At 39.4% G+C, this 27,968-nt stretch overlaps 1 protein-coding gene across 1 annotated transcript; it reads right to left on the reverse strand.

Moving 5' to 3' along the window:
* Positions 1 to 566: 566 nt before the first annotated feature.
* On the reverse strand, positions 567 to 27,968 carry INTS8 (integrator complex subunit 8). Its single transcript, XM_059836301.1, has 27 exons — positions 27,839 to 27,968; positions 26,064 to 26,238; positions 22,436 to 22,576; positions 21,950 to 22,021; positions 20,735 to 20,786; positions 19,549 to 19,731; positions 18,991 to 19,098; positions 18,108 to 18,263; positions 17,525 to 17,625; positions 15,948 to 16,089; positions 14,683 to 14,753; positions 14,369 to 14,544; positions 13,352 to 13,485; positions 12,605 to 12,715; positions 11,711 to 11,912; positions 11,027 to 11,148; positions 9,800 to 9,984; positions 8,286 to 8,319; positions 7,542 to 7,598; positions 7,397 to 7,458; positions 6,180 to 6,298; positions 4,238 to 4,341; positions 2,566 to 2,616; positions 1,790 to 1,863; positions 1,644 to 1,708; positions 1,497 to 1,540; positions 567 to 1,208 (listed from the first exon to the last, which is right to left on the reverse strand). The coding sequence occupies exons 1-27, from the start codon at positions 27,966 to 27,968 to the stop codon at positions 1,092 to 1,094; spliced, it is 2,988 nt and encodes a 995-aa protein (XP_059692284.1). The 3' UTR covers positions 567 to 1,091.

Genomic DNA, 27,968 nt, shown 5'->3' on the forward strand with positions numbered 1-27,968 from the left:
ACTCTGACCATTCCTAACTTATGAATTTCAAGAACTTTTTAAACATGGCTGAGTGGCAAAGTTTGTCCACTCAACTTAAAGCAAGTTTGACATGTAACTTGGGCTAGCCATACAGGAGAACTTAATGACAGCTTGTACATATTACCTCTTTTGACTTTTTTTTTAATTTTCTTGGTAAGGTCAGAGCTTAATGCCTGTCAGTTAGCCACCCATGAGCTCAGGTGCAGTATTACAGAGGTCAGTGGGTAAGCAGTTTACTTTTCTGAAACCACTCTGCCCTTGCAGTACAGCATAGCCAGCCCTGTATCAAATTCTAGCTCCACAGGAGGCTGATGATATTTAAGGTGGCCCTTAAGGGCTGCCATAAGCTTCAGTTCTAGTGTTATCACTGACCTCAGGTAAGAGTAGAAGCAAAGAACCTGCTGCTGAAGTAACTGTAACTGGAAGAAGTACAGTCCTTGGAGGGAGGGAGTTCTATTTTGTAAGACCCAGCCACCAACTTAAAACAGGAACGAACATAATGAGAACTGGAGAGGGTATGGAAGAAAGTGAGGCGCTGGTGCTCTACAACCACTCATGTCATAGGAACAGTATTTTAAGCTAACTGTGGAGCTTTATTTTATCAGTGTTTATAAACAGCATTAACTACTGTGTTTTCCTTGGAATATTCACTACCTCTGAATCACTTCTGTGATGAAGGGACAGTACTGGGAAAGATGGGTATTGGTCCTCCTCCCTCTTTCAAGGTGCCATTCCTGTGCCCCACATCCAGGGACAAGTTTGAGCAGTCCACCAAGCTGCACTAGAGCATCAAGTGCTGCATCCACATCCACAATAAACTCATGCTCTTCTTAGCAAAACTTGAATTCACGTCTTCTTCAAAAAAGCCATTGTGGAACTAGCTGAAGTTACTTCCAGCCTTCTGTACAGTTTGTAAAAATAAGGGGTTTATTGTAAGATTTCATCTATTTCTAAAAAGAAAGATACTAAACTGTAAATGTTGTATAAAATTTAAATGAATTTAAAAAATAATAAAGTCTTGAAAGATTTTTTCACTTCCACACATTTTACAGTAGCCTTCCAGCATTAGCCTAGAAGTAAAGTTTTGCCATTGCTTGAAGAAACTTCTTTTTTCTTCTCTGCGCAGCAAGCTGTAGGACTTCCTCAGGATTACTGGCATTCAGCTCGGTCTGGCCAATGGCTTTTATCTTGAAACAAGAGAGGAGACATCACTAGCAACAGTCCTCCTAGTAAAGCTGGTTTATTACAAGGCATTTTCAGCACTAGTTCAATGGGTGATTTATTTCTGTAACATGCTACGCCATGCCGCCCCACCCCTAAACCATCCGAGTACAACTTTACATCAGCTTCCAGACACTATTAATTACACAACAAAATTAAAACTGGAGGTGGCAATTCTTTTCAAAGACAGTTTCAGGGACAGAGAGACATGTCAAGGGAATCCCACTACCCCCAAGCACCTTGTGTTAACTTACTGCTATCTGCCGCTTGTCTGTCTCGCCTCTTTTGTGGTGGAGATCTGAGGGTGAGTCAAGAAAAGACACTTGGGTAGGAAACGGACTTTTTCTGGCCATGAACATCCAGTATGAGCTCTCTGTAGTGGTACTCTAGTGAAAGGATACATGTCAAATACTCCAAGATGGTGACATCCCAGATGTATTCATAGTAAGAATCCATGGCATCATGACTGAAAGAGAATACAGGTTAGATTACCCAACACATTCACATATTGTGTATATGTATTTATAAACTTAGTCGTAACATTTACCTGTTTTGTTCCTGCAGTGCTTTAAACGCAGTTTTATAGTCTACTTCTCTGAGGAACTGGCATAAAATAGCTACCTGTGAGGAAAGACTCACAGGTGATTTTCACAGCCTTATTTCCCCACAGGCTGAAATCTTCCACAGAACACCTCAGCAATCCCACCCCATTTCTAGACCTAACCAAGTGCTTGTTCCCACAGCAGGCGAGTTCTGAGCACCTGAACTTCAAGAGCATACACAGCTCATTCTGAAATACCAATAACAGCAGTAGTTAAAAGGAAGAAAAATGTTTTTTACTCAAATCTGAAGGGACTGACCTGGCTTCCAGGTTTCTAAATGCATTTAATAGCTCTTAAAATCAGAGCCTAATATAAGCCTTGTTGCTTCTTGAAGAATGAACAATCCCACTAAAACAACAATGGCCACAGATGGTTATCATGACAAACAAGGCCAGGTAGGTACCAACACCACCCCACAGATACCATACTCTCTCTCAACTCTAGAAAAAAAAAAAGTCATCGATTTCCTAAAAGAAAAATGGGACAAAACCTCCCCAGCCCTTTTCAACTTTTTACAACATTTCCAAGTATATGTTTATTTACTTGTTACTTTGGGTCCTTTTGGTGCCTAAAAGCAAGAGCGACAGAATCTATTTTATTGCAGATTGCATTTACAAGGAAAGCTGGATTCAGTTTTACTTTTTAGAAAGTTCTCCTCCCCTTTTAACATAAAAATATTTATAAACTAATGTTTTACTTAATGCCATGTTTCACCTCTTACCTGGGTGTGACAGTTGAGTAAAGAACAACACTTGATCATTCTTTTTATCACCTACAGAATGGTTAAAAAACAAAACGCGAGTTTTGAAATGCTAGTATTGGAACACAAACAGCAATTTTTTTTTTTTAGTATTTTATTAAAAATACAAGGGACCAGCTAAATAACTATCTACATTTTCTAGCCCCTCCCAACAATTCCTGGGTTTTAGCACATCTGCTGGTCAACTGAGCTTTCATCACTTTGGAGACTTCACAAGAGCATGATGTGTGCTACAGAACAAAAGCACTGTGGTCTGTTAAAAAGCTTCACCTTTACCTCCTGCTGCCCACAGAAAAGGCCTGACCTGGGTGGGAACAGCACAGCGAGTGGGCTCACGGACAAAAGCCCTCACACCAAGGCACACACGTGCTGGCGAGCAGCAGTGCTGCTGTGTGACAGCACAGTCGTCCCAGCCAGGACTCCTGCACCACTGTAGCCTGGCACAAGGCGTAGCTTAGATTGGGCTGTGAACGTTCAGGATCCCAGACAAAGTGTCCGAAGCTCTCACTTGCTGTATGAACAGGAACATGAAAGGAGCAGTGATTGTACAGGGTACGTAAATAACCTCCTCCCCTGGGTCTAGACAGTCATGACAAGCCTACCGCCTACGGAAACATAGTCTACAAGAAACACAGTGGTTTCCTAATGAACAAGACAAATGCCTGGATACAAGTTAAAGCAGCTGCAAGATTTCACTGGCACATGCTATAGCTTGGATTGAAGATTCCCCCCCAACACAGAGTTATTAAGGGGTTCTCACTCATGGCCCGCTTTTGCAAGTGACAAGCCACTTGTTACACCAACTTGCAAAGTACACAGGTACATGCTATGTACAGTGCCATACCTCTGGCACACTCTGACACCAGCAAGTTACAATCCCGCCCATTTCTGGACAACCTTGCACAGCACTGCAACACAGCTCTGCTCACTGTCAGAGTCTGAAAAAAATACCAGTCTGTGTGTGAAAAGGAGCCAATATTGCCTGGATCTCACTGCTAATGTGATCCATACTCCCACCCCACACCCGTGTTAGCTAGAGCAGAGAGTATTTTAGAAGTGTTTAGACAATACACTTTTGTCTGCACCATGGGTGGAAACAAGCAGGCTCCATCCCTGCGATGCCAGCACCAGAAGCACAGTGGGAGCCAGATGTTTCACCAGCTGGAGGCTCAGACCAGCGCTCCAGCACAGGCAGTGAGGCAGAGTGAGTGCTGCTGCACTGTCCTGAGTTGGTCTGCCCGCCCGGCACTGTGCAACATAGTGCGGCCCCGCAGGGACGAGCTGGGGGACTGCCACACGGCACAGCGATGCGAGTGCTCTTGGCTTTTTTGTTTGCTCACTAACGCACCGGAGTCCAGTACCAGTGCTTTCCCAGCTGGCAGCTCTGCATGTTCAGTCTCTACGAACTAATAGAAGTCTTCTGTGCTTCAGCAAAGGAGAAGCTTCAGATTTTCTATGGCCTTCAAGCAACAAGCGAAGAAAAATGGATCCTATCCCTAAATGCATCAGGTACAAAATCTTACAGGCTACAGGAATATGTACGTGTTAAGCAGTTTTGTCTCTACAAGAGAATTCAGATACTGACTGAATCCAGAGAGATATTTTTGTACATCTAAATCCCATTTTAACTCACCTGGTCTGTGTACACATCTGGTGGTACCATCTTATTAAAGAAGTCTGAGCATACAGCTCCTGCCTGCAGATAATAATGAAGGGCTGCTGAATACTGATTCGTTGCTGCAGTGGAAAAAAACCAAAATAAGGTCTTAAAATTAAACACAGCAGTTATTTCTAAGACTGACATCAACTGTTCATAGAATTATTCAGATATATGTATCTCATAGCTGAATTCTACTGTGAAAGTGACTTGCATACTATATTGTTTAAAAAGCACAGACACGCAGGAGGTGGTAAAACAGTGATAGACAGGAAACTACAAAATCAGGAAGATTAGCAACACAGGCCAAGTTCTGCTTTTTGAGGTATTTGATCTTAAATCCATCAACCTTAGAGTGGAAAAGAAGTTTGCCTTCACTGAACTTAGCATGCAGGTGTAGTGAACGTGTTTAGTTGGTGGGAGGTAGAGAGGGCCAGCTGATGCCACCACACACATCTCATGGTTCAGCACGGGTTTTACTCCCAGTAAGTTCTTACTGAGCCGACTTGAAGACAGCCTTCAGGGGCTCTGTGGTAAGAGCAGTCTGCCTGTCCACACAGCTTCTGAAATACAGACCTGACACATGCCAGGAGTGCTCCAACCATTGCTCTTTTGGGTACCAGCTTCTGAGGCTTCCCTACATAAACCTCCTCCTTCTGGGATCTTGTTCCACTTTGTATGAGCAGTAAATACTGTCACTTTATAACCTTGAATCACTCTCCCATATCTAAGGTGACAGCCCTAAACACAAGACTAAGACCCCTCCCCTCACCCCAAGGGTTATAAAGCATCTTCTAGACAAATTTGTCTCCTTTGGAAGCAACAGGCTAGCACTTCTGGACTACATCTTACTGCACACCACAGACAACCTTCCCGTCCAAAAAAAGAGATTTGGAAACACAAACCTTGCCCCTGCAATAGCCCAAAGCACCAGCAAGTACGTGGCAGAGGCACAGCACATATCCTGTTTTATTGCCAGAAAAGAACAATCTGGCTTAAATGCTAAATTTCACTAGGTTGGTCTCAACAGATAATTAAGTGGAAAAAATGCCCAATTACCTTTGAGGACAGCTTTGGCCATGTCCTTCTTTAGCACATACACCAGGTAGTACCATACTTGTCTGGCTATCTTCTGAAAGTTGATTCTTTAGCACCTACCTCTCTCCACTCTACTCACACTATAAAGTAAGCCCCAAGAACTGACTCTAGATTGGGGAATAATTTAACAAAGCATATTATCACATAGGCTGGGCAAGATTTCCCTAGGCAACAGCTGCCATGGTACAGTCAGTGCATGTCATGGTGCCCAGAATCTGAAACACTTTATATCCCGATTTTGCTGGCTGCTCCCAGCTGAGGAGCAAGGATAAGTACTGGGAAAGTGGCAGGTGAGGACAGAACAACAGGAAAGAGCTTCCCATCACAACCAATACCAGATCAGGAGTTCATGCTTCCTCATTTACAAATCCTAGATACTTCCCTGAATAAAACACAGATCCTCTCTACTCTGCTCATCTTCTGCTCCAGTGAAGCTGTTCTCCACATTTAAAAGCAAGCACTATTCACACAATTTTCCATCCACTTAATAAAAGACTTGAACGTTAGGGGTTTGCGTAATTACACCACTCAAGGACCAACTGCACCCACTAAAAAAAGTGGAGTTAACAATGACACTCACAGTAAAGTTTCCCTTACCCTAAAAGCAAGTCCACATGACCCGTCGAAAGCTCAGTCTCTCTGTGGGCTTAGACAAACCTCCCAGACAAATTCACCTACACTATCACATCTAAAGATTCTAAACTCATGTATCACTTAAGCTTCTTTTCATAAGAGAAAATACGAGGAGGCTTATGTCAGGCAATCTCAGAAGCAAGGTACCCCTACACACATGCTAAAAAGAGACATTGGTTTCACTTACCAAAATAAATATCTGCCTGAATAATTAACCAGAAGTGGTTGTTTGCGTTGATAGTCAATGCATAGCTGACTAGCTCTTTTACTGTAACAGCCACAGCTTCAAAGTCCACTGACTGAAGACTAAAGGAAAAAAGGAAGAAAAATAGTTCCTAAATGATTGCTTTGTTATTTTAAACAGTAATCTGATTTCACATCTGGTTTAGGTCCAAAGCACCTTGCATTAAGTGTCAAGCAAAAATAACTCCAGGAAAGATTTAGTGTTAGCTAAGACTACTGTTGAATTCTTTCAATACAGTAAATCTGATAGAATAAATACACCCTTCACAGATTTGGACAAAAAAGGTCAAAACTTTATCTGTGGCTGACACCATAAAAAGGTTCCATGCAAGAACAGATGTTCTCAGTTTCAAGAAGTTTGAAGACAACACCTGAAACCACTACAAATTTAATCACAGCATCTGCATAAATGGCCACAGACAGCAATCTCTGGAAACCTGTGGAACTAGCTTGGAAAGGAAGGCTGGGAATGGTTTGGCACATTGCTTGGGCAGCCTTTTCCAAAGCTCATGTGGAATCCCCATTTTTAAAAACATGTTTTTTCCTCAGCCTACCACGAAATTCTGGTAACCCTGAAAACGACTTTCTTCTGCTTAGCCTTATAATATACGCTGAAGTCTATGTCAGTAACAATGAGACTATTCCATCAGACCAATTAAAGACAGATTAACCACACTAAGCATTACATGCTCTCTCTCACGAGAGTCATCTCTCCCATGCATACATGGAATCTAGAACAGTGAGGGTTCTAGCTCCACAGAGCCTCTAAACTTTACTGGAGAAATACAGCTCAATCCAGCCAGAACAAATCAATACATACCATACGCCACTTAGTATTTTGGCGATTATTCAAACACCCCTTAAAAAATATTATTTTTTATTAAAGTATTATATAGTTCACATAGTTACACATAGCTCAGTAAAGCACACAGATAAAAAACCCCTCAGTTTCTTGTATCCTCATCTTCATCAGGACCATCAAATTAGGAGCAAAAACCTCCACGCAATCAGACCAATCTGCCCGCAAACAGAACGGGTATCACTGATGCCCTTACATGGCAGAAATCACACTAACACACAATAACTAATACACAGTAACTGGAACCAAACCAACTACATAAACGCGTATTTTGAAAATTGTATTTGTAACTATCATCTTACTTGGGGATGGATGAGGGCCAGATGGAAATGTGCTCTGCTGCAATATCATTCACAATATCTTCCTAAGAGAAGAAAGATGGTAAGAGACATTACAAAGAGAAACATTTCAAGAAAACTAAGTAAGATGTTTGTGATATATACTAACCCGAACATTATGAAGCTTGACAAACAGGGACAATATTGTGGTTAAAACCAATGGTTCCTGTACGGAAGAAAAAAAATAGTATTCCCATGAACTAACAACATTCCACTTTCTTCCCTAAGCTTTAAAGGTACTTAAGAAGTTCTGACATCATTATAACTTCCTATTGAAATAGGGCAATATTTTGTTAAGAATCCTGCACACAGGAACACTGTGAGAAAGTTTCTGTAGGAAGTCTTTAATTACTTCCAATTTTCCTGAATAACTGCTTGGATATAAACTTTACTTAGGTTTTACACATCTTTATGTTGTTTCTGTGGCTACTGCCTAGCCTTAAACTTAAGCTAGATATACAATAACTTTCTATGAGTTTACAGATCCACAAGGTTTGTAATTTCCCTTGCTCTTACTTCTGCTGCTTAGTTATGATGCAAGTAGCAGCTTCCTTCTCCCTCCAAAAGGAATGCTTTGCTGCGTGATAGCTGGAATAAAATCAGCTTCAAGGAATAAAATATAGTCCTATAGTCCTGGAGTCAACAGATCTCCACTGTCAGAATTCAGAATCATTTTTTTACAAGCTATTCCACACTGCTGCATGGCAGGTATAGCAAATTCAGAAGTTCTTCAGCCATAAAAACACCTGTATAGCTATTAGTTCTTCTGAATTTAACAGCAAAAGTCCAGAAAAATATTGTACCAAAAGAAAGCTCCGGTTGCAAACACATTCTCAAGATCACTATAACTTACCCGAAGCTTTTTGATAAAGGACAGCAATTCACTCCTAAATTAGGGACACAAATATCCGTGTAAGTAATCGTACACAGCAAAGATGACATGCAAACTTAATACACTGGAAACGAGAGTGAGTAAAGCAAACCCTTGACCCACCAAAATACTCCTTCACCTCGAAGTTTACAAATGCAGGGTGTATAAGTGAAAATGCTCAAGCAGGTCATTCACTTTTAATATAGTCACTGGCAAGTTCTACTTTTACATTTAAAACAGGTTAAATAAGAGGTATCTGTTATTCCACCAAGCTATAAAAGGCATGAAAATCACTTTGTAGTAAGTCAATCATTGACTCTAAAAGGGAAAGCAATTGAACTGTACTGTAATTCTCCAAGCTAAGATTGCAACAATGGCCTACAGGCTTACAGAAGAGTGTACACGGTGATCATTTGTAATGTACATCAATTTCCTTGTCATGCCATATCAGAAATTGTCACCATAAGACATTCCAGACAAGCACAGCCTGTTTGGAAAAGGTTTCACTGCTTCTTTTCCATAATAACAGGGTCACTGCCCTTTACTGTTTGAATCACAGGGGTCAGAAAAGGTTCAGTATTCTAGAGTACACCTGTACTGCTTCCTTTTCCTTGCCAGAGTATACCTCACCAAGCACATACCCTCTTCCATCCATCCACAACAGTGTAAGCAAAAGCAGCTGGCCTTTAGGCACACATTAACCTGATTTGCTCAAGAAATGCAAAGAAACAGTCAATAGTTTGACAGGGGCACCTTTTCCAAGTTTTTAACATGGAAAGCTGTTCAACATAATCGTATATGCCAGAATTTACTATAATAGGCAACTTATGATCAGGCTTGGACTTACGAACAGCCTGAAAAGACTTACTGAGTGGACAAATCAGAGAGTCCTGAATCAGTCAATCAGTTAAGGCGAAGGCTGGCAGACGTTAGGTAACTGACAGTGAAATTACTCCAGTCAACAATATTTTCTTCCTTTCCCTCTCCCCAGGGCCCAGCTGAACTAGAATTTCATTTCAAGACTGAATAATGTCTAGCTTTAGATTCAAAAACCTAAAGCTAAGTGTAGACACCTATGCTGTGAGCTAGGTGTTTAATACAGTTATAAAAGTAGTTAACTGATACAGTCAATCGAGTCTGCAGAGCAATTCTAATTGATGTAAAGCAGACACCTCCAGTTGGTCAGCTGAACTGCCCTCTAGATGCCACTGACTTTACTGGAAGATCTACACTGATTATAATGGGAGCGCAGGCATATATGCCTTGGTGTCTGTATGTTGACCTGAATCCCCCACACTCCTTTTCTCTCTCTGAAAAGGAAACTCAACACATCACCACTAATACCCAATGCCGCCAGCGAGCAGATTGTTCACTCAGCAGAGATCTTTTAGCTGCTACCACCACTCTGATAGTGGAATCCAGACAATTTTTGAAGGGAACATGGGGTCAAATATGCAATTCAAACAAGCTTTAAAAATAATTTAAGAAAAACACACCTGTACATAATGCCCAGTGTAGACTCCCTGTGTTTTATCAAACTCACTCTGCCATCATTCCCCCGTTTGTGCTGGTTGGATACACTGCAGATTTGTACAACGACTTCCCAAAGGTCTTTAGCTGTCCGTCTACTTTCTTTGGGACCTGGAAGTTCTTTGCATGTAGCAGCCAGCAACTGTCCCAGCTATGCAATGCAAGAGGAAAAAATACAGCAACTACAGCTTCTCTGAATATTGACTACAGCAAAGCAATTACTGGCATTTAAAATGGCTAATTTTAAGTTACAAAATACAAAGCAATGTGACTAAACTTCGCAGCAGAGGACACTGATGAGGAACCTGGAAGACAGGAATTAAACAACAGAGGATTTTTCCCTTTATTAGTTTCCTTAGGGTATATTTCATTACTACCAGCTCCAGAAAACAGGCTTTACAATCTACTTAAATATATTGCATAAACCCTAAAACCCACAAAATATAGTTTTTACAAAGACTGGCTCCCTAGAACTCCCTTAACTTTCATATAATTAATCTGAACTGAAACTGGCACCCTCTGCTATACAGAAAAAGCTGAACCTCAAAATGGAAATTAGGAAATACCACAGGTAAGCAGAGCAGGCCAAAAATGAGTATGTTCTGTAATATGATCTGCATTCAGCTTCATTGCCTGACTTTGAAGTAGAATCATTATTTTCAAAATGGTTTTACAGCAAAGTTTCAAAAAAGGCAGTACTTGAATGTCTCCATAAATTCAACACTGGTGTTGGGTTCAAAAATGGAACCATTACAGCGCATGTCTTAGGAACAGAAAAACAACCAGACATGAAGCCTGAGATCTGTACGCTTTTCATATCTCCTACATGAATTTAGGCTAAGTTCCAGCTGAGAGGAGAGTCCTTTATTGAAGTGCTACAGGGTGTCAATCAGCTTATGGATCATAACCACATATGCCTGATGCTTACAGAACCAACCTCAGGTGGCAGCCAACAAAGGCTAAGATGCAGTTTGTTCCATCTGTTCTTGCAGCACAGCCTCCACGTCTTTTGCGAACTGTCAAACACACTTGTTGCTTACCCCTGCTGTCTTCTACACCAGATGTAATTCATTATAGCCACAAAATCCAACACTCTTGAGACAGAAGGGTACATGCTTTTAAAAGTACAAAAGACTTCAATAGGAAAAAGTCAGTTACAGCCTGATAAGTCTTTGAGACTGACCATTCATTACCTTCACATAAGGATTAGTTTGAACCAGAGGTAATGGAACTTGCATGGTCAAATACTCATTCTCACGCCAGTTTAACAGGAAGGCAACACATTCTTCAGCTATAACTTGTCGAAGAGGAATATCTGGAAGAAAAGGGATTCTTTGCTTAACTTTTTTTTTTTTGAGAAAACACAGCATTATATGAAAACAAGCTAAACCCATTCCCCCTAATTAGCCATTTCTGTTCCATTATCTTCTATCACAGAAAAATACGATGTTTAGCCCTACAAGAGATTTCACCTCTGAAAATTAGGAGCAACAACAGCTTCCTCCAACCACAACAGTACTACGTTGCTCCCTCAGTGTGAAAGCACGCGGACTGCTTTAACAACTAGCAAAACTTTTCAGTGTAAAATGCAGACATGTTTATTCTGTTCAAGTCCTTTAAGTGGCACTAAACAGAAAGTGTCAGTGTTTAGCAACATAAAGGCATCATGATATTGCTGTTCTCCTTTCCAGCTTCTAAAAACTAACCAAACTTCTGAAGACTCACTAAAACTAGTGTCAAACTTCACTATTGTTTTTCCAATTATACACCTAAATAGTAGATCTACAATACAAAGTTGTTGGTGGTTTTTTTTTTTTTTTCCTTTCTCTCAGGCTTTGTGCTTTACTGCATCCCAGGGAAGATAGCCATGTACTTACCGGGTACTCTCATTTCCAAATATCCTCGGACTCTGCTTATAAGATCAGAAGGAGGACGTTCTCCAGAAACACCAGCTCCAGCTTCATGAGTGTAAATGTCCAAGAGTAGCATTTCATTCAGCATGACTTGACGGAGTTTTGGAGAAAACTCTGTCACAAGCTCCAAGCAAGCAGCAAAAAGCTGTTTTGCATGGACAAAATCCTGCAATAAAAGATGATATGCATTAATGTTTCCTAATGGATTCATAAGGAAAAAGACTAACAGTTAAAGTGCTGCTCAGCGCTATCCTGGCTGAACCAGCCTCGGAGTCCATTATCGTTGGCATTGCTCAAGCATCTCACAATTACTATTTACATTTTTGAGTCCTTTGGACTTGCTATTAAGCTTAACAGTTCCAACAATTCCAGGTTTTTCAAACAAAACAACAAGTTTGAGCAAAAACAGACCAGAAGTAACTACTAGCATATTAGGTACAGTTCAGTTTTACCTTGTAGTTTAGCAAATTGCAGTATTGTCAATTACAAGGCAAATAAGGAATTTGTTGGAATGCTGTTTTATGTAAAACAGCCAAAAGAACAGCACTTCATATCAGTAAGTCAAATCACCACTGGCTTTAGATGCAACACGATTTAGTACATCATAATCAAAACTTCGTATGAATGAAGTTACCTCCAGACCCAACTCACTGGAAAGCTGTTATCCTTGCTCTACTGATGGAACTTTGCGAGACAGAAATATTTAACCATTATATGACACACAGAGCTTGTTACCACATCTCCCTCGCCTCCCAGGTTTTCAATTCTTTTTCTCAAAAAGGACTGTCCATATTTTCAGTGTTGTTAAAATTCAATTGTCCAAACTAACTCTCCAGTAACTTCAGATGGCTTGCTCACCTTAATTGCACAGCAGTGTAATCCCTTCGCCATAAGGATGTAGACCAAATCCCTAGTCAGATTGTCTTTGATTCCTAAAATAACATTGCCGTAAACATTTGGTACTTCCCACTGGGAGAGAAATACATAGGACATTTGCACAGAAACAGGTTTTAGAATTCACATCACTGCTTAAAACATTAAAAACAAAATTCAAATATTGAAAATTATTTACATCTAAATGCCAACTCCTTCAGTTTTACATCCACTCAGAAGCAACGTATTGCTTGTATAGAAGTACAATAAAAAATGGCCAGCTACCCTACTTTGTCCACACTCTGAATATGCAATAATTGGGAGGGAAAAAAAACCAAGACAGACAAGAAATCCTTACTTAAAAAAACCCCTCTTCTTCTCTCCTGCTCCCAGCTTTTAATGACAGGAATTTACACTAAAATAATATTGCTAACTAGTCAGAACACTGAAAGCAAAACCAACAGAAATCTGTTTTCTCACAAGGAAAGCTTGTGATACAGCCAGTAATTCCTTAAAACAAAGGGTATGCACTTTGTTGTAATACTTTTCATAGAGAATGTGAGTTTAGATATGTATCATCATAATCATCATTCTTATTAAACCACCATTATGTGGGGGGTGGGGGGGAAAATCACACTAAGGATCTATGACAAAATGTTTACTGTTCATTGCAGTATGATACCTAACAAGTCCTTGAATCACACTCTCTCATGACCACATGAAATAAATTACCTTATTCGAAATCGTCCAGAATTGGCGTTCTGAAGTCATACCATGCAATTCAATTAAGATCTGGCGAATCCTCCAAGGATCTACTGACAATATGAGTTGATGTTCAAGCTGGCCAATATTGACACTTGCTGAAGCTAGAAGAAAAGCAGTAAGGTCTCCAGCACATTCCTCCTTAATGTAGATGCTTACATTTCTTTAGTATATAACATTTTAAGCGTAACACAGTAAGAACAGCAGAAACATTAATCCTTTCTAGGCCTTGTACATCCTTTCGTGCCCTTCCACAAACACCTTGTGCTAGCTTCCCAGCTCCCCTGACCTAAAGGGCTGCTTGCAATGCCCCCTCTTCTCACACCAGCAGCTCTGAATATTCCCTTACCCCTGCTACAGTGAAGCAATAGGTTCAAGATCTGCACAAAAAAAAGCGTTCCTACACTGCCTTAGTGAAAATACGCATTTTCAAAACTGGCTTATGTCAACGCAAGGCTGTATTACAGCTGAAAAGGTAAGTTCTTTCCAGCTCCAGTCACCATCTGCCACCTCTTATATTAGCTTTGACTTATGCAGCTGCACAGCCAGCCAACTGTATCGGGGAAATGAACTAGCCAAAAAGATCTGGGTTTCACTTTGGTAGGTTTAAAACTCCATCCAGATGGTACTCCTGGTCCAGCTCACCACACAGTCACACAAGCATTAGTGCTGGTGTAAGTCCGGAGGCAGGGTGCCCTTTCTGGGAACAGCTGCCACAGCTAGATTTGGTTCAAACCAGCTGACCACTTGGTCAGCTAGGACACATTTGAGCATGTCTATTATACTCAGTTGAGACACAAGCAAAATACAAGCCAGTAACAGCCTCCTTCAAACAAGTAGGACATTCACCAACTAAAAATGGGAAGTATTCTCTCTAAAAACATTCTCTCTACACTTCTTCTGAGAACAGACCTGCACATAGTAACCTCAAGCACAGAAACAGGTACATGCCTGCATGTAAGTTAATGGAAATGCTGTGAAAATTACCTGGGATATCATAAAAAGAAGTCACAGGTTTTGTGCACAGGTTGATTCGAGGAGATCTCTTCCGCATTTGATCAATGAGCAGCTTCCGTTCATCATCTTTCAGCAGTTTTATGAACAGCTCATGAGATGAAATCATGAAGACAAGCTGAAGATCTTCCAAACCCAAACACAAGTTTCTAAACAAATAAAAAAGTTAATATATGAGCAGGAAGAAGCTGCTTATTTTTCCAGCTATAAGTTCTTAAAACATTTATTGTGCTGCATTACATTGCTTACAAAGTGTAAATTCATGTTATCTTAATATGGGTACATACTTGAGAAATGCTGCCATTTTTCTCTTCAACGCTTCGGAAGCATTTTCCAAGTTTATTGACCTTGAACAAACCTGGGAAAGAAAGCAGTAAATAATTAAGCAGCCCCTTAGAACTCAAAGTATTCAGTTACAGACAGTGTTACTGCCCAGTTTTCTGACTCACAATTAATATCCGGCAGTAACCCACTCTCTCAAAGGAGGCAACAAAGTGATCTGATTAACACTGTAGCCATCACAGATGGATCAGAGTTTCTTTCAACCTGTACACAAGACAGGCTGCTTCAGACAACTGTTATCTTCCCTCAGACACGATTCACATTCCTTTTTCCTATTCCTCTGATTATTTAGATGTGCTGACACTGAGTGCCACAGTATCAGTCAGCCTCACAAGATCATTAAGTACATAACAAAGCCCTTTTACATGAGTTTAAAAATGAACCAACATTTCTAAGTGTAAAAACATAAGACTCACTAGGACTAACAGTTTAAAAAAAACCCAACAACGAAACAACAACAGTAGTTGAAAGATAACTAGACAGTTGAATTTAATTGCCAGCTTGCAAGAAGTTATTTTTTTTGAGAAATATGTTTAAGTCCTAATATGACCAGCTGATGGAACAGCTTTTACTTGCTCTGAAGTGGAGTACTGTCATTCAATTTTTGCCATGTGCTTGAAGAGACAAGAAAAAGACAAGGCTCAAATTAAGCAAAGAAGATATGAAAATAACTGCAAAGCACCAAAAGGAGTAAGTTTAGTTTGAGCAATAATAGTTTCCTAAAAGCTTCACTGAGGGCAACAGTTTGTCTGACACATACAGTAACTCAGGATCATTTCATGACATGCTAACTTCTGCAACAAAGCTGGTAGGGAAAGTGATCCTTTTCAACAGATACTTCTTTTTCTAGTATCTCTGTCTTGGAGAATTTGTTTCTTTGTTCCTTGCAAACAAACGTTCAACAATATCTCTATATAATTTAATGTCAGGAATCACAGCAATTTCAAATCCAAGCTGAAGCAACAGGTCAACACCGGTTCCTCCCAAATAGATGGAAACAGAACTATGAACATAGATGCAAGACTGATCACACAGACTATAGTTGTACTAACTGCAAAGAAGTTGAAGAAAGTTTGAGAAGCTACATTACAAAGTATTTTTCTCTGCTTCAGAAATTTGAGCGTTACTTGCAACAATAACACAGTTATATGGGGAAAGAGATAATCTCACTAAATATCATTTCCCCTTCTAATTTTAGATAATTTCTTACCTCAAGGAGGAAGTCTATTTTCTCCTTGCTGGGTTTCAGGAACAGTTGACAAAACTGAATATCAATTGTTCGACCCTGCAATACATCGCAGACTGTGTTGCACACACAGACTTTGAAACAAACTTCATCCAGAGCATCATTCCTGCATGAACACAAAACCAAAGATCACAGAACTTCTCTGACAGACACAGAGTTGGTATCCCAGCAAAGCTCCAGGTGCCAGATCCCAAGACAAGTTTGAAGCACATGCCTCTGTCCAAGACTGCACTCTGAAAAACTTTACTCAGGATCTACTTAAGTTTACCCAGGACCTCACTTTTTAAAAAAAGAAAATTCCCTCCCTGCCCACAGCTCTGTTTCACATGCAGACTTCATTATTGCTTCAGCCTGAGCACCACTGGCACTCCAACTAGGGTTGTGTCAGTACGACTGACACAAAGGTGCATCATTCTTGGCAAGCATGCCCTGAGCATGGCTGACAGCCCAAAAGACTTCAGGAATATTTATGCATCTCAGAATACACAATCATTGGACAAAAATAAAAACAAATAACCAGAACCTATGGCCTCCTTCTCTTAACCCTTCTCCGTGTGCCTTAACTAGATTGCAAAGTCATGCTCCTCCATCCTTCTCTGTCTAGTACTCATCACTGAAGGCGCTCCATATCAGCAACGAAAACAGCCCTACACAGTGCTAAGCTATAGCCTCTAAGATCCTCTTCTAAGAGATGTTTATTTGACTCCTCTCTGGCTGAAGTTAAAGCTGAATTCAGTAACTACCAAGCTCTTACACAAGAGGCTGTCACCATCAATAACTTCCTTCTCACACACACGTTTGTAGAACTGAGCCTCTCTCACTTCTTCAACTGAAATACTTCCCTTCAGAGAAGAACTAGCATTATGATTATATAGAGACGCTTTCCATATAGCACTGATTCAAGTGCCTAAGCTCCACAGAAGGTTGGATTTTGGATGTGGCCATGTGCTCAGCATTTCTCAGTTGGGAGCCATCCACAAGCTGCCCTTGTAATGTGCCTAATTCTCTCTGCTTATTGTTTTTTTCTTATTATAAGTGTACCATACTAATCCTTCAGCCCCAGGCTACTTCAGCAGTACACAAGGCTCCTAATCACAGATAACTACACTGCCAGTGTTCCCAATGAAATACACATCTCCTACAGTATTACTGCTTAGTATGGTTAGCCTGACCAGCTTTGACTTCAAGTTTTAGAAGACCTCTAAAGAGGTATTAACTTAGTTATAAATTTTTTATATATATATTTACACACACATATATATGATCAATTATGACTTTTACCGCTTTACTGATTTTTTAATCTATGTAAGTGTTAATACTCATTAAATTTTTCCTGTATATGGCCACAGTGAGATATGTTACAACATAGCCCCTTAGTTGGAAGATGTAGTTCAGACTATTGCTAACGGAAATGAAGGCCGAAGTTTCCTGGATGTAAGTGATTTGTTGTTAGAAGATTTTGTATACTTCCCATGAAAAACATAAAACTCATGAAAATTGCTTTTCATCGTCATTGAACAGATCATTATTTAATGCCTCACCCTTGTTGAGCTTTTTGGAAGAGTTCTCTCAGCACCGATTGCCTGAACTGAACAGGTAAACTGAGGGTTAGATTATCTTCAAGGAATATCTTCACTAAGTCCTGTAACACAAACACAGTTGGAATAGTCAATGAATAATGCAAAAGATAAAGTACTTTTTCATCTGATAAAAATGATCAGACTAACACAAGCAGCTTACACCCATATGTAATACTAAAATTCATTAAACAACCAAAAAGGGACCAAACAACAAAAAAGTTCTCTAGCATCAGAGAATCAAAGAAAAAAAACAAATTTGCACATCTCAGCAGCAACATTCCCTGAAACCCAAAGAATTAGATTCTACCAGAAAATTCCATACATCAGCTAGTAGGAATTATTTACATTATATGGAATCCAAGATATTTTAATCTAATATGTATCAGATTATGTTATATTCCTATATGTGTATGATCTAAAACAGTATGTTAATGGTTAATGGGAACACTTAATTTTTTTAAAATCCCTATTGGTTTAGGTGGAATCATCCACATGGAATCTTAAAAACCCCTCAAATATATGTGGGTTTATTTAAGCACCCTACCTGATAGTTGCCAGATTTCATACAGCTATGGATTTGACTATAAGGAGTTGCCTGTTGAGATGCATCATCAGAAGAAGAGGTAAGAACTCCACAAGCTTGACAGTACCCAGCTAACCGTTCTTCATCGATGGTAAAATGAAGTGATGATGAACCATTCTGAAAAGTAAGAGTTAATAAAATCTTAGTGTCCAACATATTATGAAACATAAGCTTAATTCAGAAACACAGAGACTCACCATTTCCCCAAGTAACAGCAAAACAACAAAAGAATGTGCATATACACACTTCTTTTTAAAAGCATACTTTTACTTTTATATGTGCTCTTTACAGCTTAGACCATGTTTTGTCTATTTAAATAAAAATCTGAGTTTTGCAGTTTTGGGAATATAAATATGAAGCAAAATAAAAAAGGAAGCATACCTTAATTGTAAATAAAAATGTATTTTTTATAAGGTCAGAACACAAACAATCTGATTTCCAAGGGAAAGTTAAATGAAAAAAGAATAGTAAGTGCTGGATGGTTACCTTCCTCAAAAACACATCACCACAATCAAAATGCCACAATGAATACAAAATGTACTGTTCAGTCGAGTTAATATTAGCATCAGAGATGTTATTCTTGCATTTCTTGCATCAATACAATTTGTGTGAGAAAATATTCATTACAAAATGTAGAACAAAGCAAGAGTATATTGCAGCTGATTAATATAATTTCAAACAAGGCACAATGTGAAAAAAACAAAAATTGCTGTCAAAATCCTATGTAGTTTCTTTAAAAACCATGTGTACCATTAACAGTTATTAAATTGCTAAAGAAGGAAGCAATAATTTAGACAAGTTTTCCTTAGAAGAGTTGAACATACATGCTAATAAAACTCATTACCTTTGCAATCAACTCCTTTGTTTTGAAAAACTTTTCTTTAGCATTTTCATGAACAGCTGCATTTGTAGATCCTTGTTGAAAATAGATTGCACCCAAATCATAGCAAACCTGCAAATAGCATTGATATGAAACACATTATGTTGAAAACTTATACAACATTTTAAGTCAAGATTAAGTATTTCAGCTCAAACCTTACACATACTCTAAACTATTCCTAGTTTTATCTAATGTACCAACATACACTTCATACCTTTCCCCACATACTTCAATTGTTTCCTCTTTAACAGCAATCTCAGTGCGAGTAATTCTGCACAGGCATTGCAAAATTACAGAATGATTTCCACATAATAAGAGGGTGGGGGAAAGCAACAATATTTACAGTGTTGAAAAAAGTTCTAATAATGTAAAAATGAAGTCAATTATATAGCATTGCATTAAAAAAGAGCACACAACATATTAATAGAAAAATACTGCAATTTATCTCAAAAATATTACTTAACACTTTGTCTAAAGAAATAGGTAAAAATAGAAAGCTTTAGTATATAGAATGCAAGCTACCTGGCACTGTATCTCTTCTGCACTGATTTTCAGTCCAGCTGTGGAACTCTCTGTTTCTCCATTCACCATACCAGGCTCCATGGCTAATAAATCCAGAGTTCTTATAGTGTGGACATAAAGATCTTTGTTTAATTTAAGTGCTCCTTCTAGGACCAGGATGGAATCAGCAGCCTGCTCCTTCAACTGTAATAGTTCAAATGCAATGAAAAAATTAACCTCTTGGTTTTGAGTTTAGATCTGGGTTTAAATTAACACTAGAAATGTTACAGTACAGCAGAAGGATAGTAAAAAAACCAATCATTATACACCTGTCTTATTGCTACATAGAATCTGCTCCTGTATTTCTTGGACAATTTGTGACTTCTACTTCAGATTCAGGTACTCAGAGAAACAGGATCAAACCCTCACTTCCAATTGAAACACAACATTTTTCTCTGTTTCACCTATACCTTTTTGTCCTTTTTTGGAGCATTAAGTTATGCAAGAGTCAGATTGTAAATTTTAAGTTATTATTTCAAAGCTGAAACAAAACCACCTTCTACATGAACAGCAAGATTTTTTCAAAAAAAATGATGACTTGGTAAAACAGTTAAACTTCATTCATGCTCATCTATTTGAAAAAGTAAGAAAAAGTGAAAGATTATAGAAAATGTGTAATACAAATTCATGAAATGATTCCAAGTAGTACAAGAGTAGGAAAATGAGCTAGGCTACTTATGGAAGTAGAGGGTTTGTTCTTCCTCTTTCTTGCTTCTCCCAAAGGGAAACACTTTAGGCACAACTATCATTCTGTTGAAAGCTACATACAGAAAACACTCAGCTACTAAATCCTTATTAAAAAAAGGTTTTAAGTGTTGAATTTTGCTGCTATACAATTTTGCAGCTCAAGCGTGGTATGGTCTTAATTACTAATCACACACTGATATTGTAGAGGCTTGCTCAATTCATATGGCTCCAAGGATGGGCTGATGAAAGAATACTTCCATCACAAAAAACAAATTCCATACTACATGCAGTGCAGAGACAACACTGTCCAAAACGCACACAGTGGAACTGCAGCAAATATAAGTGGCAAATATAATACAAATGTGCTGAATCCAACAAAACTGTGATGCTATCATTTATATCCTGTCCATCCATATTTACATGTAAATTCAAGCAAAAATAAGAAGGGAAAAAGTCTCACCACTTTCAAAATATTTTCAGTTAGTTCCTTTTCTTGCTGCATCTGGTTCATCCTGGAAAATAGAGATAAGAGGTCAAGATATCAATTATAAAGCAAACCTGCATGTTATTTTACTTCATGATCTAGACCACAACAATTCATTCATAGTAAGTTTTGCCAAATTACATTTTAAACACCATTATGCAGGACCACTCACTGTTCTTATCTATCTATATCTGAAATACAGAATTACGTAATAAAAAAATAGTTTTGGATGAGAAAGTAGTTCAATAAAATGGAAATTACAAAGTTTTCATTGTTTTTTTTCTTTAAAAATCAGATTGTTAATATTAGCAAAACTATCACGAAGAAATCGGCTTCCACAGCCTTAAGTGTCTTGAAGCTTCACTACTTAAACTTTCTCGAGCATGTGTCAGGGGCAGAAGTGTGTTCATGTGCTTATGTAAAAAATAAAAGTATTTTAAAATTATTTCCCCATACAGAATATTTTGATTTGGGATCAGACTCTGATACATATAGGACAATACAAGGTTTATAGTAAAGTGAGTACGAGTATTTTTAATCAACATACTTAACAGACTCTCCTAAACAAGTATGGCCTAATGCTAGAGTATAAAATTAACAAAACACATAAAAAGTATCACTGCAATACTCCCAACTTCATTGGAGAAATTTATAACATAAAAGTCGATTTCAAGGACAGGTTGTAACTAGAGCCACACAACCTCCAGGATGCAAAATGAATATTGACTTTAAATTACAAATTATTGCCTAATGAAGGAAATGAAAATACTTTATTATTTCTCAGGTTATCATACATAATGTGGTGAACTGCTGTAACAAAACAACTGTATTAAGCAAGCTACTGTAAGTTAAAATAGAATGCGAGAAATGTACCCTCTCTGAACTACAGGCAGAAATAAGCATTCTGACTAGGCAAACTGCCATCTCCTTTTCTCCCATGATTTTTCATGCCTCTAAGAAGTCACAGAGATTATAACATAGTAAAAGAGTGCAACGACAGACAAGAGCATATATGTATCAAGCATGCCTGACAGGAAAATAAGAATATACTTGAAATAAATGCAAGTATTCCATGCTGCAACAGCCATTTTAAGCAACTGTATGTTATTAACATGATTTAATCCACTTATAAATTAAATTTCTGATTGCAAAATACACACAAAATCCAAATAACTTATACCTATGACTTACACATTTAACTGAGGTGGACCAGGTTTCACCTGCTTTACAGGAAAACTACTTTGAACGATGGTCCTTATGGCCCTACATAGGGGAGAAATTAAGCAAAGAATGGCATTAGCCTCAGAAGAGTAATAAGCAAATTACACACCTCTTAAAAATATGTTTGTCATTTCAGATACATTATACCATTAGAATACATCCTCTACTCAAGAGCACATCTAGTATTTAAGAAATGTCCACAAAAAGCTAAAAGACAGCAAGACTTTTATCTTTATAAGGTGACAGTTCAAGCCACTACCTTGACTATGTTTTTAGGAAACAAAACCAGCTGTAGAACAGCTTTTCAGACTCAGCTCCTCACTATAACCTACCCATAGATCACAAAATTATTAATTCTTTGAGATTCTTTCTCCTTCTATGTACAAGTATATAGATAGAAGAAAACATTGCTTTGTTCTATCATGATTTGAAGATTACTGCCTTAAAGTGGTTTACCATCTGTTGTAGAGTAGTATTGCCATTGCAGTGGTTGGGGGTAAGCTGGACAGGTCCACATCCACATGTTTAGTTCCTGGGGGAACTTTGCTGATACACAGAAGTTCATTCAGTAGCATGTTCAATACAGGAATAGACAAGCTATTTAAAAAAAAAGAATCAGACACTTCATATAGTAATCCTACTTCTGGAATGTTTAAATAATATACACTACTATTCAGTACTATATTATTACTTAACATGCCATGGAAGTAAGGGTAGTATGCTTATTTAGCACAATGAAATGCTCTGTATCGGATGGCATTCTAGATCAGTTATATAAAGCAGCTACCAGTATTAGCAGCATAAATTAAGCCCAAGTGGAAGCTTGCCCTGACAGCTGAACTACTACTATGCACCACTGCAATAGTCTACACAGACACATCCCCAGAATAATCAAGTCACCTGTAACAGCAGGTCCCAACTATTAAGTTCTTTTCAAAGTAGTCACAGATGATCCTTCCAGAAGGTAAACAACCACATTTCCATTGCAAATGGAATTTCACTCACGTAAAGGGAACATTTCTCTGTGCTATCACGACTTATCTCCCCTTCTACAGCATCCACTAGCAAATAGTGAAGTTAAGACCAGGAACTGGAATAGAGCACTGCAGAGCACTGTAAGCTGTATTATGTAAAATATACATTAGCTGGGACAGAACCCTCCTTGATAAAATGAGAAGGCATGCAGGCTGGACTGCATCACTCCAAGCTTTTGTGATACAATTTAACACAACTGAAACACTATTACCAATTTAGACATTATTTGAAATTAGAAGTGATCAGCTACTGCCAAACTACCTTTGATCTTGTGAAACATTTGCATTCTTTGCAACCAGCATTGAAAACAACCAGTGAAACTACACTTTTAGCAACTAAAGCCAGAATTCCTGTTTAACAAATTTTAGGTCTTGTGTTATATCAGACTTCAGGTCTGTTATCAAGCTATCATTTTAAACTAACAAACGCTGTTTTTACTGTGTGAGGTCCAGTAATCTTGTTTTCATTGGCAAGAGTAGAACATCATTCAACTGTTTATAACAGCAGAAGTTTTAGAAAAAAGCTTGGCTCAAGCTGTTATTTTATTCCTTTTTAAATACCAGACTGAACCATTGGGTATAATCAGTTAAAAAACAAAAGTATGTTTTTTAATTACAAATAATCTTAGGCTTAACGGGCTAACAGAACAAGAACTCTAACTACTATATAGAGATGCTAAATTAGTAGTTGAAATGAGTTCAGATTGGTTCTCAACAAAAACACCACAGATAGACAAAACAATCCCATCAAAAATCAGAATCAGCCCAACAGTGTCATACAGTAGTGGTGATTTTTGAATCAGGATTATACCTGCATTTTAAGAAATAAAGGTACTAATTGACAGAAAATACACCATGAACAAATGTCAGTATAAATTGCTCCTGCAAGGGAAGCAACCATAAAAAAAAGTGCCCTCTTGTACACATTCACATCTATCTGCTTTCAAAGCTAAAGTATATATAAAAAACCTCTATTGTATACGAGATACTTTTGTCCATACAATATTTTCACAACCAACCACAATAAAAGTTTCTGCTCATTCTCTGCAGTTGCACAGTATCTTGCAAAGCTACTCTGGCAAGTGGCAATCCTGCCTCACAACACTTCACTAAGGCAGACAAATATGACATAGCTTAACAGATGATGAAAGTATTATTGGGGGGGTGAAGTAAGAGAACTTCATAAGTAAAAATCAAGGACATCTCATTCCAAGCCCTTTTACTGCTCATTATAGCACATTATAAAAAAAGTAAAAAAAATTATAATACAAATGAGAAACACAAATAAAAATATATAGGAAGAAACAAGCCCTACCAGTAATTTGAAGGAATATTTTTCAAAACACTTCTGAAATTAAAAAAATTCTATATAACATCATAAAGAACATATGATTTTCAGATCAACTCAAAAGAAATAAAACAATGTAACATAATTTTTAATTTTTTTTTTTTTACAGGAACTTTAACACACTCTGAGTCAACATAACTTTTCTCTGAAGAAGAACTTTCTTCTTCCAAGGTGTCTGCAAGCTGAATGTTTTGTTTAATATCTTTATCGATGATCTGGACGAGGGGATCAAGTGCACCCTCAGCAAGTTTGCAGACGACACCAAGTTGGGTGGGAGTGTTGATCTCCTCAAGGGTTGGAAGGCTCTGCAGAGGGATCTGGACAGGCTGGATCCATGGGCCCAGGCCAATTGTATGAGGTTCAACAAGGCCAAGTGCCGGGTCCTGCACTTTGGTCACAACAACCCCATGCAACGCTACAGGCTTGGGGATGAGTGGCTGGAAAGCTGCCCCGCAGAAAAGGACCTGGGGGTGTTGATCGACAGCCGGCTGAAGATGAGCCAGCAGTGTGCCCAGGTGGCCCAGAAGGCCAACGGCATCCTGGCCTGTATCAGAAATAGTGTGGCCAGCAGGAGTAGGGAAGTGATCTTCCCCCTGTACCATGCGCTGGTGAGGCCGCACCTCGAATCCTGTGTTCAGTTTTTGGCCACTCACTACAAGAAGGACACTGAGCTGCTGGAGCGTGTCCAGAGAAGGGCAATGAAGCTGGTGAGGGGTCTCAAGAACAAATCCTATGAGGAGTGGTTGACAGAGCTGGGGTTTTTTAGCCTGGAGAAGAGGAAGCTGAGGGGAGACCTTATCGCTCTCTACAACTACCTGAAAGGAGCTTGTAGAGAGGTGGGTGTCAGTCTCTTCTCCCAAGTAAAAAGTGATAGGACAAGAGAAAAAGGCCTCAGGTTGTGTCAGGGGAGGTGGATTGGATATTAGGAAAAAAATTCTTCACTGAAAGGGTTGTCAGACACTGGAACATGCTGCCCAGGGAAGTGGCTGAGTCACCATCCCATCCCTGGTGGTGCTTAGGGATGTGGTTTAGTGGTGGACTTGGCAGTGATAGGTTTACGGTTGGCCTCCATCTTAAAGGTCCTTTCCAACCTAAATGATTCTACACAAGTTACAACTGGGGCAACTATTGCCCCACTAAGATTTTACCCTACTGAAGTGCAGCTCACTGCCAGAGTAAAGAAGTTCAACTGTTCTACCTCATCAGACCATTCAGCAGCTGAAATTGTTTGGGTTAAAAAAATTCAAAGGAAAAATGCAAAGGTGGAGTTTTTCTGTTTCAAGCACAGTCAGTTCAGTGATCTAGTTCACAGATATATGGAATTCTTTACATCAAGAGAACTGGAGCAAGACCTCCAACTTCAAGCACGTCAGAATGGGGAAACTTAAGCTAGTTTTGTCACTGAAGAAAACAACTTAAAATTAATCTTTATGCAGTTTAGATGTGCACATCTTAATGTCTAAGACCCATTACTCTTCCTCTCTAAATTATAAACAGTACTGATTTGCTCACAGACATTGCCTTTATCAAAACCCTTTTCTAACTCATAGACGATATTGAACTTTATTTCAGTTGTCACACCCAAGACTCTTCTTAATGAAAGGAAGATACTATCAGAAAAGGGAGATTTCCATTTGTTAAAATAAAGATCTCAAGCCACTTCAGTTTAGTAATTTCAGCATGAAGATGGTACAGACTATACCTTTTCTCTAATACATCCAAATCCCACTTCAGATGAGCAGCAACTTTAAGAGCAAGAAGTTTTAAAATGCGGTTTCTTTTGTTATCAGGTGGTGGCTGGACTTGATTCTGTTCATTCACTGATGGTTTTGAAGCTTGTTCCAAGAATTGGACAATCAGCTGTACAGGTGGCGGATCTGCAAAAAACCACAGCCACTCTTCAAATTCTTTGTAAGCCCAGAAATTAATTTCTTGTTGCAGCTATGAACAGGGATCTTATCTCCTTGTCATTTATACAGCTGACATTGTCACCTGGCAGATTTTAATCCCAAAGGGTAACTTGCTTACGCTGACTCAAATCAGACTATTAACATATCTCTGTTTAACCTTCAAATTTATTTGACCATGGCAACCACACACTCATACTTTCATTTATTTTCACTATTTTGCATTAATTATGTTTCAGTACTTGCATCTACAGAAAATAAATGTCACCTATTCAAATCACAAGTTAGATGTTACAAAAATACATACTACTTGTAGTTCTCCTCTGTATCTTAAAATATATTTACAAACAACTGCTGGTACTTCTGAATACATTTCTAAATCAGCCTGAAAGTTATCTTCTAAAAAAAAAAAAAGCCCCCAAATCTCTACCTTAAAATAAGACAGTCTCTCCAGTACCTTTGAGCTGTTTTGAAAAACTGAAGCCAAATCGTAACTATTACACTCTCACTGAATTTTGTGAAACATAAAACTAGTATTAATCATTACTTTTAATTGCAAAATAACAGTCTAAGATCTAAGCACAAAGATATAACCTGACTATGCTTAAATTTACTTTTTGTAGAGGCAATACTGTCCCAGGCTTCTCTATTTCCTCCACCTGCTTGTAGAATTCAGGTACTGAAAAAGATGATTCCCACTTATGATGGTCAAAAGATCAGCTACCTTTAAATATAGTCACTTTCTTATAGTCACATCAGACTAGGTTTCTATTCATTCCAGGTCTAAGAAAACAGAGCAATTTCAGGACTGAGCCTTTAGAAGGGCTCTAGTTCCTGGCGCTAGCAAGACTTTAATGAGAGAAAACCAGCTGCAAATTGTAATGATTTTTACAAACAGCACTTCACATTGTAAAAAGAAACAACCTGTAAGATTTCCGCAAACGAAATTCACACATGCGAAAGGAAGAGTGATCTCCCACACAGGAAAGATGGAGAAATGACGTTATTAAACAGGAAACATGATGTAAACCGAGAAAAATACATTCTTGTTTGCGTTAACTAACGCTGCATAGCCACGGCTGCACGCCCACTGGGCCTGACGTCCCTCTCTCCCCCCCCGCACCGTGACTTCCCCACCACGGGCCGCCAGTACCACCGCGTACGAGTACCCGGCAGCAGACCCTCCGCACCGCCACCCTCCACCTCACAACCCCTCCGGCGGCCCCTCCGCAGCCAAGACTGCCCTTCGGGCGGGGGCTTGTTTGCCACCGCGTTACCAACGCAAAAGGCCGGCGGCGCCTCCCCGGGGCGAGGCCAGAGGCGAGGGAGGGAGCAAGGGAGAGGCGAAGGCGGGCGGGAGGCGGCGCGGGTGCGCGGCCGGCAGCGCCAGCAGCAGGTCCCGAGAAGGCGGAGGCAGCGGCCGAGCCATAGGCCGCAGCGGCGAGGGAAGGGCCCCGCAGGAAACGAGCGAGCGCTTCTTCCCCGGAGCCCGTGAGGAGCCGGGGAGCGACGCCAGGCCGCGCCCAAAGCCGAGGGGAGGTGGCCGCCAGCAGGGCCGCGCCGCACGCACCGGGAGAGGGCTTCTGCAGGTGCTGCTCCAGCAGCGCCTCCTCCAGCAGGAACTCGAACCAGGAGGTCTGCGGCGGCGTGCAAGGCCGGCTGGAGGTGGCGGCTTCTCGGTCCGCCGCTTCCGCGCTCAT

This window comes from Gavia stellata, chromosome 3, assembly GCF_030936135.1.
Source record: "Gavia stellata isolate bGavSte3 chromosome 3, bGavSte3.hap2, whole genome shotgun sequence".
Taxonomy (NCBI): domain Eukaryota; kingdom Metazoa; phylum Chordata; class Aves; order Gaviiformes; family Gaviidae; genus Gavia; species Gavia stellata.

Bases quoted from the DNA above. Each gene is read 5' to 3' on its own strand.
- INTS8 (XM_059836301.1), bottom strand. From the start codon at position 27,968: ATGAGCGCGGAAGCGGCGGACCGAGAAGCCGCCACCTCCAGCCGGCCT. The intron at 19,732-20,734 runs GTGAGACTTTTT...GAACTATTACAG, and splicing joins CTGAAAATATTTTGAAAGTG to TTGAAGGAGCAGGCTGCTGA. The intron at 11,913-12,604 runs GTGAGCAAGCCA...CTTTTATTGCAG, and splicing joins TACACTGCTGTGCAATTAAG to GATTTTGTCCATGCAAAACA.